At 41.8% G+C, this 15,373-nt stretch overlaps 1 protein-coding gene across 1 annotated transcript in view; it reads left to right on the forward strand.

The window, feature by feature from the left end:
- CSMD1 (CUB and Sushi multiple domains 1) overlaps positions 1–15,373 on the forward strand; it is a 1,869,137-nt gene that overhangs the window by 926,032 nt on the left and 927,732 nt on the right. The window contains exon 5 of the mRNA XM_049095299.1: positions 7,079–7,286. Within this exon, the coding sequence (XP_048951256.1) occupies positions 7,079–7,286 (208 nt within the window). The remainder of the gene's footprint in view (positions 1–7,078; positions 7,287–15,373) is intronic.

Consider the following 15,373-nt stretch of genomic DNA (forward strand, 5'->3'; position numbering starts at 1 on the left):
GCCCAGGAGGGGGAACCTGAGCCAGGCAGGGTGAGGGGGGCAGAGGCTCGGGCAGGGGTGCACTTGGCTCTGGGCCCAGGAGGCCGCGGGGTTAGAAGGGAGTGAGGGAGAGGTCGGGGTGGGGGCTCAGTGCAAGTAGGACAAGCGGGGGCCTGGGGGGCAGGGGGCAGCGGGGCAGGTCACAGAGCGCGAGGAGTTTATTCTGAGCGGTCAGAGAAGTGTCACGGGTTTCAAACAACAAATTTTAAGATTTAGGTTAAATTTTAAAAGAATCCATTTGGCTGATTGGAGTGGAACAGATCGTAGAGAAAGGATGAAGGAAGGAGAGGGGTTAGTTCGAGTGCTGTCGGGTGTGAGTGCACAAGTGTGTGTGCACGTATCTGCGTGTGTGCAGGTAGGCACGTGTAGATGGTAGCAAGAGAGAGGATTCCACGGGTTTGTGGACAGAAGTATTTTGAAATCTGGCTGGTGATCTCTGGGTTTGAGACGCCTCCATGTAATTTTCAAATAAGACACTTCTGTTTAGCATTTTATTAATGGATGATTAAAATATTAGTGTTTCATTACTATTTTTTACATTGTTACTAGTTTTTAGATGATGGGTGAAGCCTGCCTTGTGAAAACGTGTCAGAAATAACGGATTTAACATATTTGAAAATATGATTTATCATATGAAAAAATTTAAGTTACATCTGTCACACACATGCTTTCCATCAAAATAGTAATCCTAAGGTTAAAGATAAGTTAAAACAAGGACAATAAGTCTATTGTACTCTTACTGAGTGTTTTGGATTTCCTAAAGGTAAAATATCTTAGTTTAGAAAATTTAATAGCTGTTTCCTAATTAAGTTTATTTGCTTAGGCTTATTCTTTGTGAGAAAATCTGTGATGTATATTAAAAATGAGACTATTTTCAAATACTATTACTCATATTCTAATTCTTTTAAATTATTTTATATAAACAGATTATTTAAGGGAGCATGCCATGTGTGGTTCCCCTGTATTTTGATACACTTAAGTAAGCCACATATCTAATTGGTTATTAATTTTGACTCAAAGAAGCAATATTGCACAGCATTTTAGTGGCTTTAATTTCTCCTGTTTAAAAGGCTCTACATAGTATCACTGAAAAGACCTGAAAATACACTAATTAAATTCATCCAAGTAAGGGCTAGTGGAAGGGCAGGTGGGTGGGAGGATGGGGTGACTGGGTGACGGGCACTGAGGGGGGCACCTGACGGGATGAGCACGGGGTGTTTTACTATATGTTGGCAAATCGAACTCCAATAAAAAATATACAAAAAAACCCCTAAACAAATAAATAAATTCATTCAAGTAAATGGTTCTCAACGAGGGACAATTTTGTCCCCCAAACATTTGGCATGTCTGCTGCGGACATTTTTCGTCAACGCAATTGAGAATATTTCCAGCACTTAGTGGGCAGAGGGAAGGATGGTACCAATTTTTTTCTTTTTTTTGGATGGTACCAAATTTTGCTACAATGCACCGCACATCCCCTCAGAACAAAGAGTTACGTGGCCCAAAATGTCAACAGTAGTGAGGTTGCGAAGCCATGACACAGCGTGACCTCTTAATGATGATTTAATAATGAGATGCGGCATCTCCTAGAAAAGCAGCGTCTTTATTCACGCCTACTTCCTAAGGAAATGCCTGGAACTGCATTATGAGTGAAGATTTCGTAATGGTGAGTAGCTCGGATTTTCACATTCTTCCCTTGGAAATTGGCGAGTAGCGAAGCCTCGGGACAGGGACATCTGCCACCTTGCCTCTGTACGTCCTCGGAGGGGTTCAGTTGAGAGGAGGTCTTTGAAACTCGGAAGTGTCCCTGCAGCTCCTCCTGCTGCATTACTCCCCTGGTCACAAATGACAGCAAAAGGAAATCCCCAAGCAGCTGTTCAGCTACAGTAGGGTGTGTGTCCCAAAGCTGCGGGACAAGCTGAGGTGCCTCATTGTCTTAGCAGGATGGGAGGACCTCACCACGATGACAACAAGGGATAATCTCTTCTGAAAGCCTCCAACCCGGAGGAGAGTCCAGCGGAGTATCTGGGCACCCTGTGGCCCAGTCAAGAGCATAAAATCAGCCACCACACCTGTACCTTCCTGGCCCAGGTCCCATGACTGCAGAGACGCTGAGGTCCAGACGTAGGTGCGACCGATGTAATTGGGAAGTGACTCAGGAAGCAGAGAGAGGTAGTAGGAATGAGGCAGGAAAGTGATTTCATTTTGTTTTATTTCTTTGAACAGATTATTTATTTTAGAGCGTGAGTGCGTGAGTGGGGGTGGGACAGGGGGAGGAGGAGGGAACCCCAAGCAGACGCCCCACTGAACACGGAGCCTGACCCCCGCGGCTCTCACGGTCCTGACATCATAACCTGAGCCAAAACCAAGAGCCAGGTCTTAACCAGCTGAGCCACCCGGGCGCCCCGGAGACTGATTTTACAATGTTGATGTGTACACGCCTACTACCGTCAATTTGTGTTGCTTTTATGCAAAGCAGAACGGATACTTCTCTTAATGTTTTGCGATAATGTTTATACCAATTAGTTTTAATGCTACTTGGCTGATCTTGTTGGTATTTCATGACTTTAACACCTTCCAGCTGCGTGTTTTATCATGAAGAACCAGAATCTCACTTTTGAGATCCGTGAAATAACGAACAGCGACATTAATTTTCTCATACATATTGAAAAGATTCAATAAATGGTCCAGATAAAGGACTTAGTTCAGAATATCAAGCACCTAAAGTGAACTCAATAAATATGACTCGAAATTGAGTGACTTGCCAAAGATAGGAACATCCTGTGTAGTATCCCTCGTGTATATTATCAGATCGCCCAAAATTTCGTATCAATACACCTTGATATCAGGAGCAAAGAATGGTGTCGATTTTACCCTTAGCTATTTTCCTTAAAAAAAAAAAAAAAGACTTTATTTATTTATTTGAGAGAGAGTGTGAGCGAGAGAGAAACACAAGCAGGAGAGGGAGGGGTGGGCCGAGGGAGAGGGAGAAGCAGGCTCCCCGCTGAGCAGGAGCCGCGTGGGGCTCATCCCAGGACGCCGGGATCATGACCTGTGCCCAAGGCAGACCCTTAACCACTGAGCCACCCCAGGCACCCCTATTTTACTTTGCTAAAAATGTAATTTAAAACTAAGTATTTCACCATGGTTTTAATTTCAGTGACTGATAACAAGAGACATTAAACCTTTGCCTGTGTTTAGGATTTCATTCTGAAATTCATTCTTGTTTAAATTGTCACTTACTATGTCTTTTCCACCAATTTCTTGGTATATTATTCTGAAAAATGTGAATCAAATAAGTATAGATGTCCTCCTTTTGCTATGTTGCAATTTCATTTATCATCTTGCTTTTTATTTTGAATTTTATTTTTATAGGTTTATTTTGAAAAGCATTTTTTTTGTGTGTAGGTCATTGGTTTATTGTAAAATTTCTTTTATTTCATTAATATACTTTTGGTTTAGTTGAGATAATATAGTGTCTGACATAATACAGCATTCTTATTCTGCTAATTTGTCCATTATTTTATACTTTCAAACATTTTAATTGATTAATATATTTTTTTCTATTAGGTTGTTTCTAAGTGATTTTTTTTTCAAATTTTCCTTATCCCAATGACTTTGTTAATATGTTCTTCTCCCATCACTGATGATGTTCATTTTATCAAATACTGAATCCTTCTAAGAATTTGGGTCCTCATAACACCCTGCTCTATGAGCAGAAAGGCTCCCATTTTTACATAGCAAAGTCTTTATCATTAAGTGATATTTTATAGGAAGACAATTTAACAAATCTTTTGCAGCCAAAGTGGTAGTTCGCAACTGACATGATTTCCAAAATTAATGAATTAAACAAATTTTCCAAGGCCAAATGTGCTTTGAAAGATATCTATTCAGTTGTTTTATATGTAACTATTCTACTGATAGATTTTTAAAATCTAAATTAAAACATTATTTTTAAAAACATCTGGCAATCTAATATGTTCATTATGTTACCCTTCCTCAAATGCTTTTACATGTATAGATGGGTAAAATGTTACAGTTCAGAAAACATTTTTCTTACAGAAACAGGACAGAAAATAAAGAGTTAAAATAGGGCAGCCCCGGTGGCCCAGCGGTTCAGCGCCGCCTTCAGCCCAGGGTGAGATCCTGGGGTCCCCGGGATCGAGTCCCAGATCGGACTCCCTGTGAGGAGCCTGCTTCTCCCTCTGCCTGTGTCTCTGCCTCTCTCTGTGTCTCTCATGAATAAGTAAATAATTTTAAAAAATAGTTAAAATATTCTGTTGGAGAAATGTTTGAAGCATCTTTATAATTGCTTTTAAATATTTACGCCACACACAAATATGTTTTTACCACTCTATAAAGACAGTTTTCTGTGATTAAGTTTTTTATCCAGTGAGTAGCATGAAATATTTTTTGCTTTATGTGCTTAATTCCCCAAGATTTCAATCAGATTATCTAAACAGCATTTCATAACATTTTATATGAAATCTTGCATTAAGAAATCATAATATATCCTGCATGTACTTAGCCCGACGTAATTTTAACTGTAATACATTTCAAAATGTTCTATGGGCATTAAAATATCTATCCAAGAAAACACAATGGTGATTGTAGGTTTAGGAGACACAAATATATGTTTCGCTCTCTGTCAATTCCTTTTAATTTTTCTCCTTATTTCCATTTTATATTCTTATTTGTCTCCTGTATCATCTCTCCAGTCTCCAACAGAGTTGCCGTAAAATAGTACCACTTATACATTCTTGTAATAGGCCCCCCAGTTCTCCCTGGAAGTAGCAGACATGATACTCACTCATTGGAGTCTGGTCCTCACCTGAAGTCCTAGGAAAATCCACATACTTTACGTCTAAGCTTTCAGGCTCATTGCATCAAAATGAGATGTGGAAGTGACAGTGGAGGTTAGTGAGTTCAACCACTCTCCTGTTCGATGGGAGCGGGAGGCATCACTGAGAGGGAAGGTCGGGTGACCAGGGCTTCTATCGGCTCGTAGGCACCAACTCCGCTCTATCAGCTGTTGAAATATTAAATATTAAAATTTTAATATTAAATAATATTAATATTATTTAATATTAAAATATTAAATATCAGCTATTAAAATACCCCCTCCCCAGGCCGTCAGTGGACATCCACTCTCTGCAGCCCCTGGAGCAGCCATGTCACTCCAGCTTCGCAGGCACTTTCTGCAGGTCATCAGATTTTCCAATAGTCAAACAACTAGAGGGATAAAGGCACAGAGGGGGGCTCCAGAGCCTGCTGTAGAGCTGCTGCTGATGCCCATTGTTGCTGGTTGGGGCCTGCCCGTGGGTGCTCTTGTCAGACAGGTGCAGTATCACCTCTACTTGGTAAATGCTGCCGAGGAACTTTCCCAGAAGAAATCAGTGCACTTCTTGTTCTATTTGCTCTTGTTCTATATTCCTATTATTATGTGTGTGTGTGTGTGTGTCTGTGTGTATATATATTTATCTTTAACAAATATATTTATTTCTATATGTGTGTATACATAATATATTCATTTTTAACAAATATATTTATTTCTATATTTATATGAAATATATATATGTATACATAATATTATATATATACATATATATGTAAATACACCTGTTTGAAAGTCTTTTAGATCATAAGCCATGCTTTACTGCTTAGGATACCATTTCAAAAATCCTGTGTGATTTGATATGAGCTTTTCTCCCCTCTTTATCACTTTGGAAGGGGAGCTGTTTGCCACTGAGCTGAATTGCAAAGCATCTAGGGAGTCTCGACTCTCAGAGTTGAATTAATTAGTCAGTCACAACACTGGATTTGATAAATTTTAAGTCCTCTCAGTTATGATATTTTATATTTTAACTTTTCTATAACAGTGCTGTAACTCTTGTGCTTTGCATTCTATCGAGGTGACTTTCACAGCATATGATATAATGTGAGAAATAAAACCAATGTATTAAGTAGAATTATACCATGGGTGTTAATGATCATGCCTGTGTGTATAATACTTTAAGATATGAGAATACTATATTACTATAGAGGTGCCAGTATATGTGAGTGAACAATATGTTTGCATCCACAGTTGTTTTATTAATGGCCAAGTGTGAATATCTGTCTGCCCGATCTTGTCCAACCATACAAGGTGCTAAAGGCGAATTTCCCCAACTTGGTGACAGGCTGGCTTCATACATCACTCCTATTATGGCACCAACACCTGTCAATGTTAAATATGCTCTTAGGGCAGAAATTATCTAATAGGAAAAAAAGGAAGGAGGGAAGGAAAAAAAAAGGAAACCCACAGACATGTCTTAAAATAAGTATTTTACAAACACTTATTTACCCTATGTTACAAAACTTTACAAGATCTATTTCTCTTCAAACCGACATTTTAATGCTAATTTATATCTTAAATGCATTTGTCATTACCTTTTCCTTGCCACCTTCTACGTTATTCCTCTATAAGTTTTCAAGCAACGATTTCTGACTCAGAAGGCTCTCATGAATTGGTGTCTTTGTTATCACGTTAGTCAAGAACTTATCTGAAATTCAAAACCAAATACACATTCCAAACTCCACAGGAAGAAAAGAAATTACGGTGATGACTACTTTTAAGAGCATGGTGTTTTCAAAACCTGGTATCAGTGAATTAATAAAGCATGGCTACGTACTGTTAAATCTCAAAATGTTTCTGAATTTCCATCTTGAAGGATTCAGAGAACATCTTTGAAACTCGCATGCGGCTCTCTGTGACTGTCAGGTGTATGACAGTGCGCATCCCAGGCGTTAGGAAAGTCATGATTTCTCTCTCTCCTATCATGAGAATTCAGTTAATAATGCAGCGTTAAGTGTTGAGATTTTTGTCTGTCTTTCCATAGAACTAATTAATAAACCAGGAGAAATCTGTTGTCACCTTGAGTTACCAATTCGGGGCTGGGAAGGGAGTGGTCCTGGGCCTGGGGGAGGGGGGTACGTGGTAGGGGCGCCTGGATCTGAGCCTGTCTGGAAACCTGATTGCCTTTTGTTCTGCCCCCGCCAGCGGAGGGAGCCTGCGGAGGTACCCTGAGGGGGACCAGCAGCACCATCTCCAGCCCGCACTTCCCCTCCGAGTACGGGAACAACGCCGACTGCACCTGGACCATCCTGGCCGAGCCCGGCGACACCATCGCCTTGGTCTTCACCGACTTCCAGCTAGAAGAAGGGTACGACTTCTTAGAGATCAGTGGGACAGAAGCCCCATCTATATGGTAAGTTCTGGGGGGACATGCGTTGACCCCAGATCCACCAACAGGTTTTGGACAATGGCCTTCTTTGCATGGTCGTTGGCACATGGAAGTGTTCTTTCTTTGCTCGGCTGTTTTGCCCACTAACAGGGGCATGTATGTTGTGACTGGCTCCAAAGCCTCCGGGGTATCTTTGTGCTGGTATCTGGAGTTGGGGAAGTGGTCTGCGCCTGGGCACTGGTACCTCACATGCCCTCATTTCGGACTCTTATGAAGCAACGGAAGATGGTAACTAAGCCAGCTAAGTTAGCCTTTGGATTTGTTCTGGAGCTGATTCCATGGAAGCAGATATTTTTAGACTATGACCATTTTCAAATGTCATGTTACCAGTCATTTATCTACTGTGTTGCAGATGCACGATAGCATATTTATTTTCCTTCCTGATGATCCTGCACCTATGAAGGTCACAGGCAAACCATAAATACTAATCCAATGCAGATGTAAAGTTAGTGGACTGAGGATCAATTCTGTGGCGTGTGTGCTCATGGAGGCAGAAGGAAACCGGGTCTAAATTGCAGTGGATTTTGGTCTATGTATTGGTTGCAAGGACAGCAATTGTGTCTATAAGTGTAATCCAAGAGGGAGAATTCAAGTAGATGTTGAGGATTTTACATCTCAAATTAAGTCATTTGTTGTGAGTTGGACTGGATTTTGTTTTAATTATTTCACTTCTTAGTTTAAAAAAAAAAATCCTATTAATTCTCTATTTTAGACCTTGAGTGGTAAACCAACCTGAATGCATGTATATTGAAATTAGGGCGTAAGTCAGAGGAGATGTTGGCCATTTATGTGGGTAGAGGAGAATATGAAATGAGTGACTGTATGTTTCAATGGGTTTAAGTTTGCATTTTGGGGTAAAGACTAAAGGATAAAAATACCCACCCTGAAACATGCTGTAAAATTAGACCACCTCTTTTAAGCAAATTATTGCAATGGAAATTTATTTTATTTTCTAAGGCTTAAGACACAAAGCAGAGGATTCATAGTAACAGGTTAAATTCTTTTCCTTACTTTCATCCTGCTGTGATTATATTAGATGTTACCTCAATTAAGAGAAAAACAGCCATGGCCTCTCTGATCTTTGCTTTATATTCGATTGATCTTAAACAATACTCTTAGACTGAGCAAGTTTACCTGTTTATTTTGCGTTACCCAATTTTAAGCACCCAAGAATTTGTTGATAGTGTCGGTCTCACTCTCTGTAACATCAGTGTTAGAAACAAGTTGCGAACGTAAAGCTGTGCGTCCTGGGCTCTCCGCCAAGTACTGCCTTGTGACCTTGGACAAATAACATACTGGTGTATATAAGATAAGGGAGCTCTTAAGTCAACTTTTAAGTTGACTCATTAAATATCTATTGAGTGCATATTCTCCCTCAATCACCCTGAGAGTCAGGGATGTCACACTGCTAGCCTTAAAATTGCACTGTTTTGGTTTTCAGAAATTCATTACAATATAAAATATATAGTGAGTCATTCTCAGACACTATATGATTAATGGTAAAGGCCTTATTTATGAGAGATTCCAGAGATCGTGGACACTGACCAGTCATCCACTGACCAGTCTTGCTGCTAAATGTCAGGCTGGGAAAGAGAGGGACAGAGAGAGGCATCTTTGACAGTGACTTTAGAACCACGGTCAGGACAGCTTTTGCCAAACAGACTTAGTTTATGTAAGAGAGGAAACGTGGAGGTGCAGATGTCCATGCCAAGGTCTGAAACAAAAATAGGGCACGTGAAATCAGAACGAGACATAACCCTCCAAAAGGGTTCGTGGCTCCTACGAGTGCATTGTGACTGACCATTGAGACGCCAAAGCTCAGTTATTTCATTTCTTTTCTTAAAAGATGCTAAGCAGGAGCTGGAGGATGTTTTCTGACTTGTTGCCCATTTCTTCTTTGCTTATCACTGTTGATTTCTCTCATACCCTCTCCCCCTCCCTGCCTAATCTCTATCTGTATGTTCTGCTGGTCCATGTCCCCAGCTACTTCAGTATGACTCAGAAAAGGGTGTGAGGATGGGGTCGCGGGTGAGCTAAAAGTGTGTTGCATCTGAAAGGTCAGGTGGGGCCACTGATGGCAACAATTCCTAACGGTTGTCAGAGTGAGAACTGACATGGTGGACAGGAGATTGGCCCATCTTCCTGATGGCTGGGTTCAGGCTAGAGGACATTTTCCAGCTCTGAAATATATCTAGGTATTTGCCAGGGCACCAAGATTGAAGATCTGTGAACAGCCTGGGGAGAAAAAAAAAAAAAAAAAAAAAACACAATGGCAGTCGTTGGGAAAGTTCTTGGTGGGAAAGTTGACCCAGTCTTGTGTTCCTTCTGGTCCAAAAAAAGGGGTGGCCCATTGGCTCAACATGCTCTTCCTCTCAGTGGCTATTTTTAGAGAGTTGTGTTCAGGACTGTATTCATATGATGATTTGTATTGTCCCAGTGGCTTGGCACAAAAGTCCTGGGGGGGACTTGGTCGTATTATCTAGTTTTTATTGATGAAGATGCTGAGAGCAAAGCGCACAGGGCACATGGCAGAGAACTCAAGCTCAAGGCCTCTGACTCCAAACTACCTTTCCTCTTCACTCCACTGCCATCCCCGTCATAGGACAGTCTAGGTCTGGACTTAGTGCGCTGTGGAGAAAGGACCTTTTCTCTACTTCAGGACTGTAGGCTGGATCCGAGAGCCTTGAACAGGCTGCTGAAGCAGGGGATAAGAACCAACTGAGAACAATTTCACACTCATGCTGCATCAATAGAGACTCGGAGTACACAGAGCTTTTTGGGGTGACATTTAGCATTGATCATAATTATGAGAACTATCTTGACATGGCCGTGGGACCGCTTTTAAATGAAACTCTCATCTTTCAATTACTCTTCAGTGGAGGCTACAAAGGAGCACGTGATTTCCCTAAATCACTATTGAAACACACACGAGTGCATTTATAATACAAAGGAGTCACTTGAAGTACCCTTTTTAGATTTATACAAATGCACACTGTGGCTTATCTTAAAAAGACTATTATTTTCCTGTAATTTTAGACTGACAGTCCCTGAAATGTTTAATGGTTCAAATTGGTATATTTAAGAGATTTATTATCCCTCCACTTCAAGGAAGATCCTAAGGACAGAGCAGGTGTGTGTGCCCCCCTCGAGCACAAGGTCAGGAAGCAGTGACCGTTGGTCAGTGTGGAAGGCTGGACGTGCAGTGCCAAAACATATAATCTTCCAATAATCTATTTTTAAGAGACAGAAAATACAAGCAAGGGCACTCTCAGAAGAAGCTACTTGGAAAATTGTTAAGAACAATAATAGGATTAGCCTTATTTTCATTGAATTTGGAGTGAAATTACCAACTCAGCTATGTTTTATGTAAGGGTTGCCATGGCGACAGTGGAGCAGTCTAAATGTGGTGAATGATGTAATGTGCCGAAATTATCCATATATTAAATGTGGAGGGGTGTGCAATTTAAACCCCATCCACTATGCATACGTTAGATAAGGCTGATTTATTTATTTAATTAAATATTATTATTATTTTTTTTTTTTACTAGTCAGATTCTAATTTCATACAGGCTGGCTTCCTGTCAATACTCTACTTTAACAGCGAGCTGCCATTTTTAATTCTCTTTGTAACATGGTCTAGCAATTATGATTTTTCTTGCAATTAAAAACGTGGTTAGCAGTGAAGCTAGCCAACTAGTCTTCCTTTCTGAAGCGATTTGGTGGCATAGCATGTAGATCATAACTAGAAATACCAAGAAGAAAGAAAATTGACTTTATTTCAGAGTTAACCTATGGTGGTTTCTAAATTAAGACGTGGCGGTAAAAGGGACTAGGAACAGAAAGTCTCGACAGGAGCCAACTAATGGAGCATTTACTATCTTTCTTTCTTTCTTTCTTTCTTTCTTTCTTTCTTTCTTTCTTTCTTTCTTTTTTTGCATTTACTATCTTTCAAATATGCCCTCATATAATGGGAATAATTTATGCATCCCCGTCTATGCAGGTAGCATGCATGGTAGGGTAGAGAAGATAAGGAAATAAGGAACAGTAAATGCATTTAAGAAGCATCCCAAAGCATAGACGCTTCTGTTCCTCCATAATCTTCAATGACAGCCTCAGGCCATCAAAATGACACCCAGATGCCTCAGTGTGCCTTTCAAGGCTTGCCATAGCATGTGCGGCCTGCCTCCATCCTGCCACACCCCACCCCAGAATCCTTCAGTTTTGCCTCCCTGAACACATTCCTGCCTTCACTTTAGTGCATATTTGCATTCCCTGGACATGTGTTCAGATACATGCCTCCGCACGGAAATCCCACACCAACCAATTGAACGGACAGTCAATGAACCCAAGGCTTATGGTGCTGTGTAGATGCGGCCCACTTAAGAGGTCCTACAAGTGCAAGAGTTTGTCCGAACTCCTGCCCTGGAAAATGCCAGTGGTAATCAATGCAAGGGTGTCTCTGGGCTGCTTTGGCTTAGACCCGCCTCATTCTATCAAAACAACATCTGTTATTTTATGATTTTTTAAAGGTCTCAGCTCAATTATTCACTAACCAGTAGAACTCTACCGCTTTGTCTCTCTGATTTGCGCAAGATTACACTGGAGGGAACCAAAGGAAAAAAAAAAAAAGTTTTGTAACTGCACTTTATTTTGTTCCCATTAACGAATCATAATCTCACTATTAAATCAATCTAATCAGTGACTTGCTGGAGCCAAAACAAAACTTCAAAGAAATCGGAGAAGCTGAGTGAGCTTCAAAGAACCCTTGAAGGGTCAATTAACACCTACAATGTTTATCCAACTTGTCACTTAATTGAGAAGTGACTTGGTGCATATTTTATTTCTAATGAGGAAGGATTATTGAGGCACACAGAGTGACAGACGCCCCGGAAGGAGCCCATCCGCATCCCTGCCCACGAGACAAGGAAAGGGAAGACCTTCTTCCCCTCTCTCCTTATTTCATTTCTTCACTGTTCATTTTGAAATCATTTTTCGGAGAATTTGCAAAGCTGGCTCAGAGAGCAGCTGTACCCATTGTACCTGAACCCATTGCTCGTCCACTGCTCCCGTCTTACACAACCATGGTGTAATTATGGGAACCAAGACATCCATGTGGAACACGGCTGTCACTGATGTTCAGGACCGATCGGAGTTTCCCCGGCGGTCCCTCTGCTGTTCTTCTGTCCCTGGAGTCAGTCCGGGGAATTAGCTGGCACTAAGAGTTATGCCTCTTTTGCCTCCTCCAACCTGTGTCTGTTTGCGATCTTGCTTTGTTCCCATGACCTTGACCCTTCTCATGTCGATAATTCGCTCTGGTGACGTTATTTTGGAAAGGCAGTGGCATCATTCAGGGCATGGAGACTATATCCAGCAACGCCTCAAGCACCACCAGTTCAAATAACCTGGTTCCTTTCTTTCATGGTTTCCATTTTGAAGTTAAATTCCGCCGTCGTACTCCACAAAGATACAGTCATACACGCATTTCAGCATTTTTTAGGGAAGCAAGCATAATGTGAATGAGAAACAAATATGTGCGTGTATATTCTGAATTTCTGTGTGTTGTGTTTGTGTATATATGTGTGTGTGTATACATATGCACACACGTTTGTGTATATATGTGTACACACGCATATATAATATGAATTTCTTTTCTTGAGCCCCTGCACACTGGCTAGAAGTCTAAGGTCATGCCTAACATGATATCATTTTAGTCTTGTTCCGAAACCTTTTATTTATTTTTTTATCAAAATGTTTTCATACAAATGTATTCGAGTAATGCATTTTGACAAACACCGGACTGAATGATGACGCTCATTGATTATTTGCTACGTCGCAGGCAAGTGCAAACAAAAGCCCCCACACTTAAGATGCCACATCTCCGTTTTAGAGACGACAAAACCCAGACCCAGTAGAGTCCAGGATCTTCCCACACGGCTCCTGGGTGGCAGAGTGGGGATTTAAGCAGAGCAGTCCTGGGCCCTGTTTCTTCCTTTACTTCAGTATATTGAGATGATAACGTCTTTACTGACTTTAAACCAGGGAAATAAAGGCAGCCGTGCTGACACTACAGTCTCGGTGCATCTCAGGGCCTGTCGGGGGAGCCTGAGGCCTCCTCACATAGACAAGCCCACCAGATACTTCGTGCTGCTGTCACCATGAAATACGCTCCTGACGTTTCCTTTTCTGTGTGTTATGGACTATATAGCAAGGTAGTAAATCTTAACATCCTTAATGCACCCTTTTGGGTACAAATGTAATCATAGATATTAGAAGGCTTTTAAAATGGGGCATAATGGACAAGTCTGAAGGCATCATAAGGATATGGCCTAACGGTGTCGATAGGAAGGCTTCTCTATACGACTTTGGCTCCTTTAAATTGCAGGTAGGTGAGGAAAGCAACGGCCAGCTCACCCCAAACCCGTGTTACCTCCACCCCAAAACTCAAAAGGGTAATAAAGGAAGTTTTATTGGATAAGAGCTAACTGTACAGAATGGAGAATTTCTAACTTGATCTATGGTATTCTATTGCCTACAGCATCCGAACCACATTTATTTTTCCTGAGGTTGGGGAGCCCCCCTCCCCACAACGCCTACAGTGGAACAAGTTTCCGCTCTCCATCCTCCCATCAGCAGCCCGCCGCCCTGGGACCCTTCGGCAGCAAAGGAGTCTCTGGAAATCATGTTGCTGCCTCCGGGCCGAGCAAAGCAGGCAGGCTGTGTTTGCAAACCCTCCCGTCAGCAGGGGTTTTGTGAGGCAGTGACTCCGTCCCCCTGCCCCCCAGTGCAGCAGAGCTCCAGGGCCTCTGAATCCACCTGGAGGGGAGGAAGGAGGAAAGCAGGAGGCGCGCTCCGATGGGGCCCTAGAAAGCTCTGTCTTTATTTCCAGCCTTCCAGCTGTGTGTCCCCGATTCTGAGGCGGGGGCGGGGGGGCAGGTGCACCTGGGGTCGGGGGTCAGCAAGCCTTGCAGCCTCTCCTCCCGTGTGTGATGGACTCGTCACCCAAAGCCCCACAGCTTCACCTCCCAGAACTAGGTCTGACGTGCTGTCTCCTCCCACCCCTGAAATCCCGTCCTCCTAGTGTGTCTCCCGTAACTCATTTTGGCTGAGGTCAACATCCAGCATTTCAGATGCACGAGATGGAGGAAGTTATAAAATCACCTATTTTAATTAATGGGCATGTTGAATATAGAAGAGTTACATATTTATTTAATGGTAGTGATCACCAGTAAAGGGCAGTGCCTCCTCCAAGGACCGCACGCATAATGACCACACGAAGGGACAACAAAAAAGAAAAATATAACATTTCTGCTCCCCGAAGCTGGAGGCCATCGGGGGATAGATAAGGAGGCGGGGAGGGCCCCAGAGTGACGTTTCTGGGTCACAAGCAGGGCACACGCCACATGCAGCAGGCACGTCTGGGGGGGCCACGGCTCTGGTCCTGGGAAAACCCCACCGCTTGACCCCATTTGATTGAAAAATACATTTCCTATAAATTATTTATGTCGAAGGCAATGGGAAAATGTTCCTCCTTTAGAGATTCGTATTCATTTTGCAACATACAAAGTACGTGTTTTTTGGGGTCACGGGTCTATCTGTCTGTGCTCTTTTGTCTAGGAAACCAAAATGCCACATTTAAATTAAAACTTACTTTTTAAATAAGTTTGACTTTTAAAAGCACATTGCTTTTCATTGGGGTCGTTGTGCAGATTCTGTTTTACTTATTCTACAATCCTTGCAAACTCTCCTTTACTACCTCAACTTGGTCACTTTGTACCCGATGGTGTTTCACTTAGACATTTTGATATCCCCCTTTAAAGTTTCTCTCAAAACTCTGAATATCTCATATTTCCCTTCTTAAAATAGAGTCTGCATAATTTCATGGCAGACTGGTTAAGAGAATAAGGTGATTTGGTGCAATCCAATGCTTCTCCAACAAATGTGACCTTTGATTGCTTAGGATTCATCCTCCTGCTACACGATGCAAGCCTGATGAGCCCTCTCAACGAGCCGCTGTTGGACATGTTAGCATTTCCCATCTTTTGACTTTAATA

The sequence above is a fragment of the Canis lupus genome, chromosome 16 (genome assembly GCF_003254725.2).
Source record: "Canis lupus dingo isolate Sandy chromosome 16, ASM325472v2, whole genome shotgun sequence".
Lineage (NCBI taxonomy): Eukaryota > Metazoa > Chordata > Mammalia > Carnivora > Canidae > Canis > Canis lupus.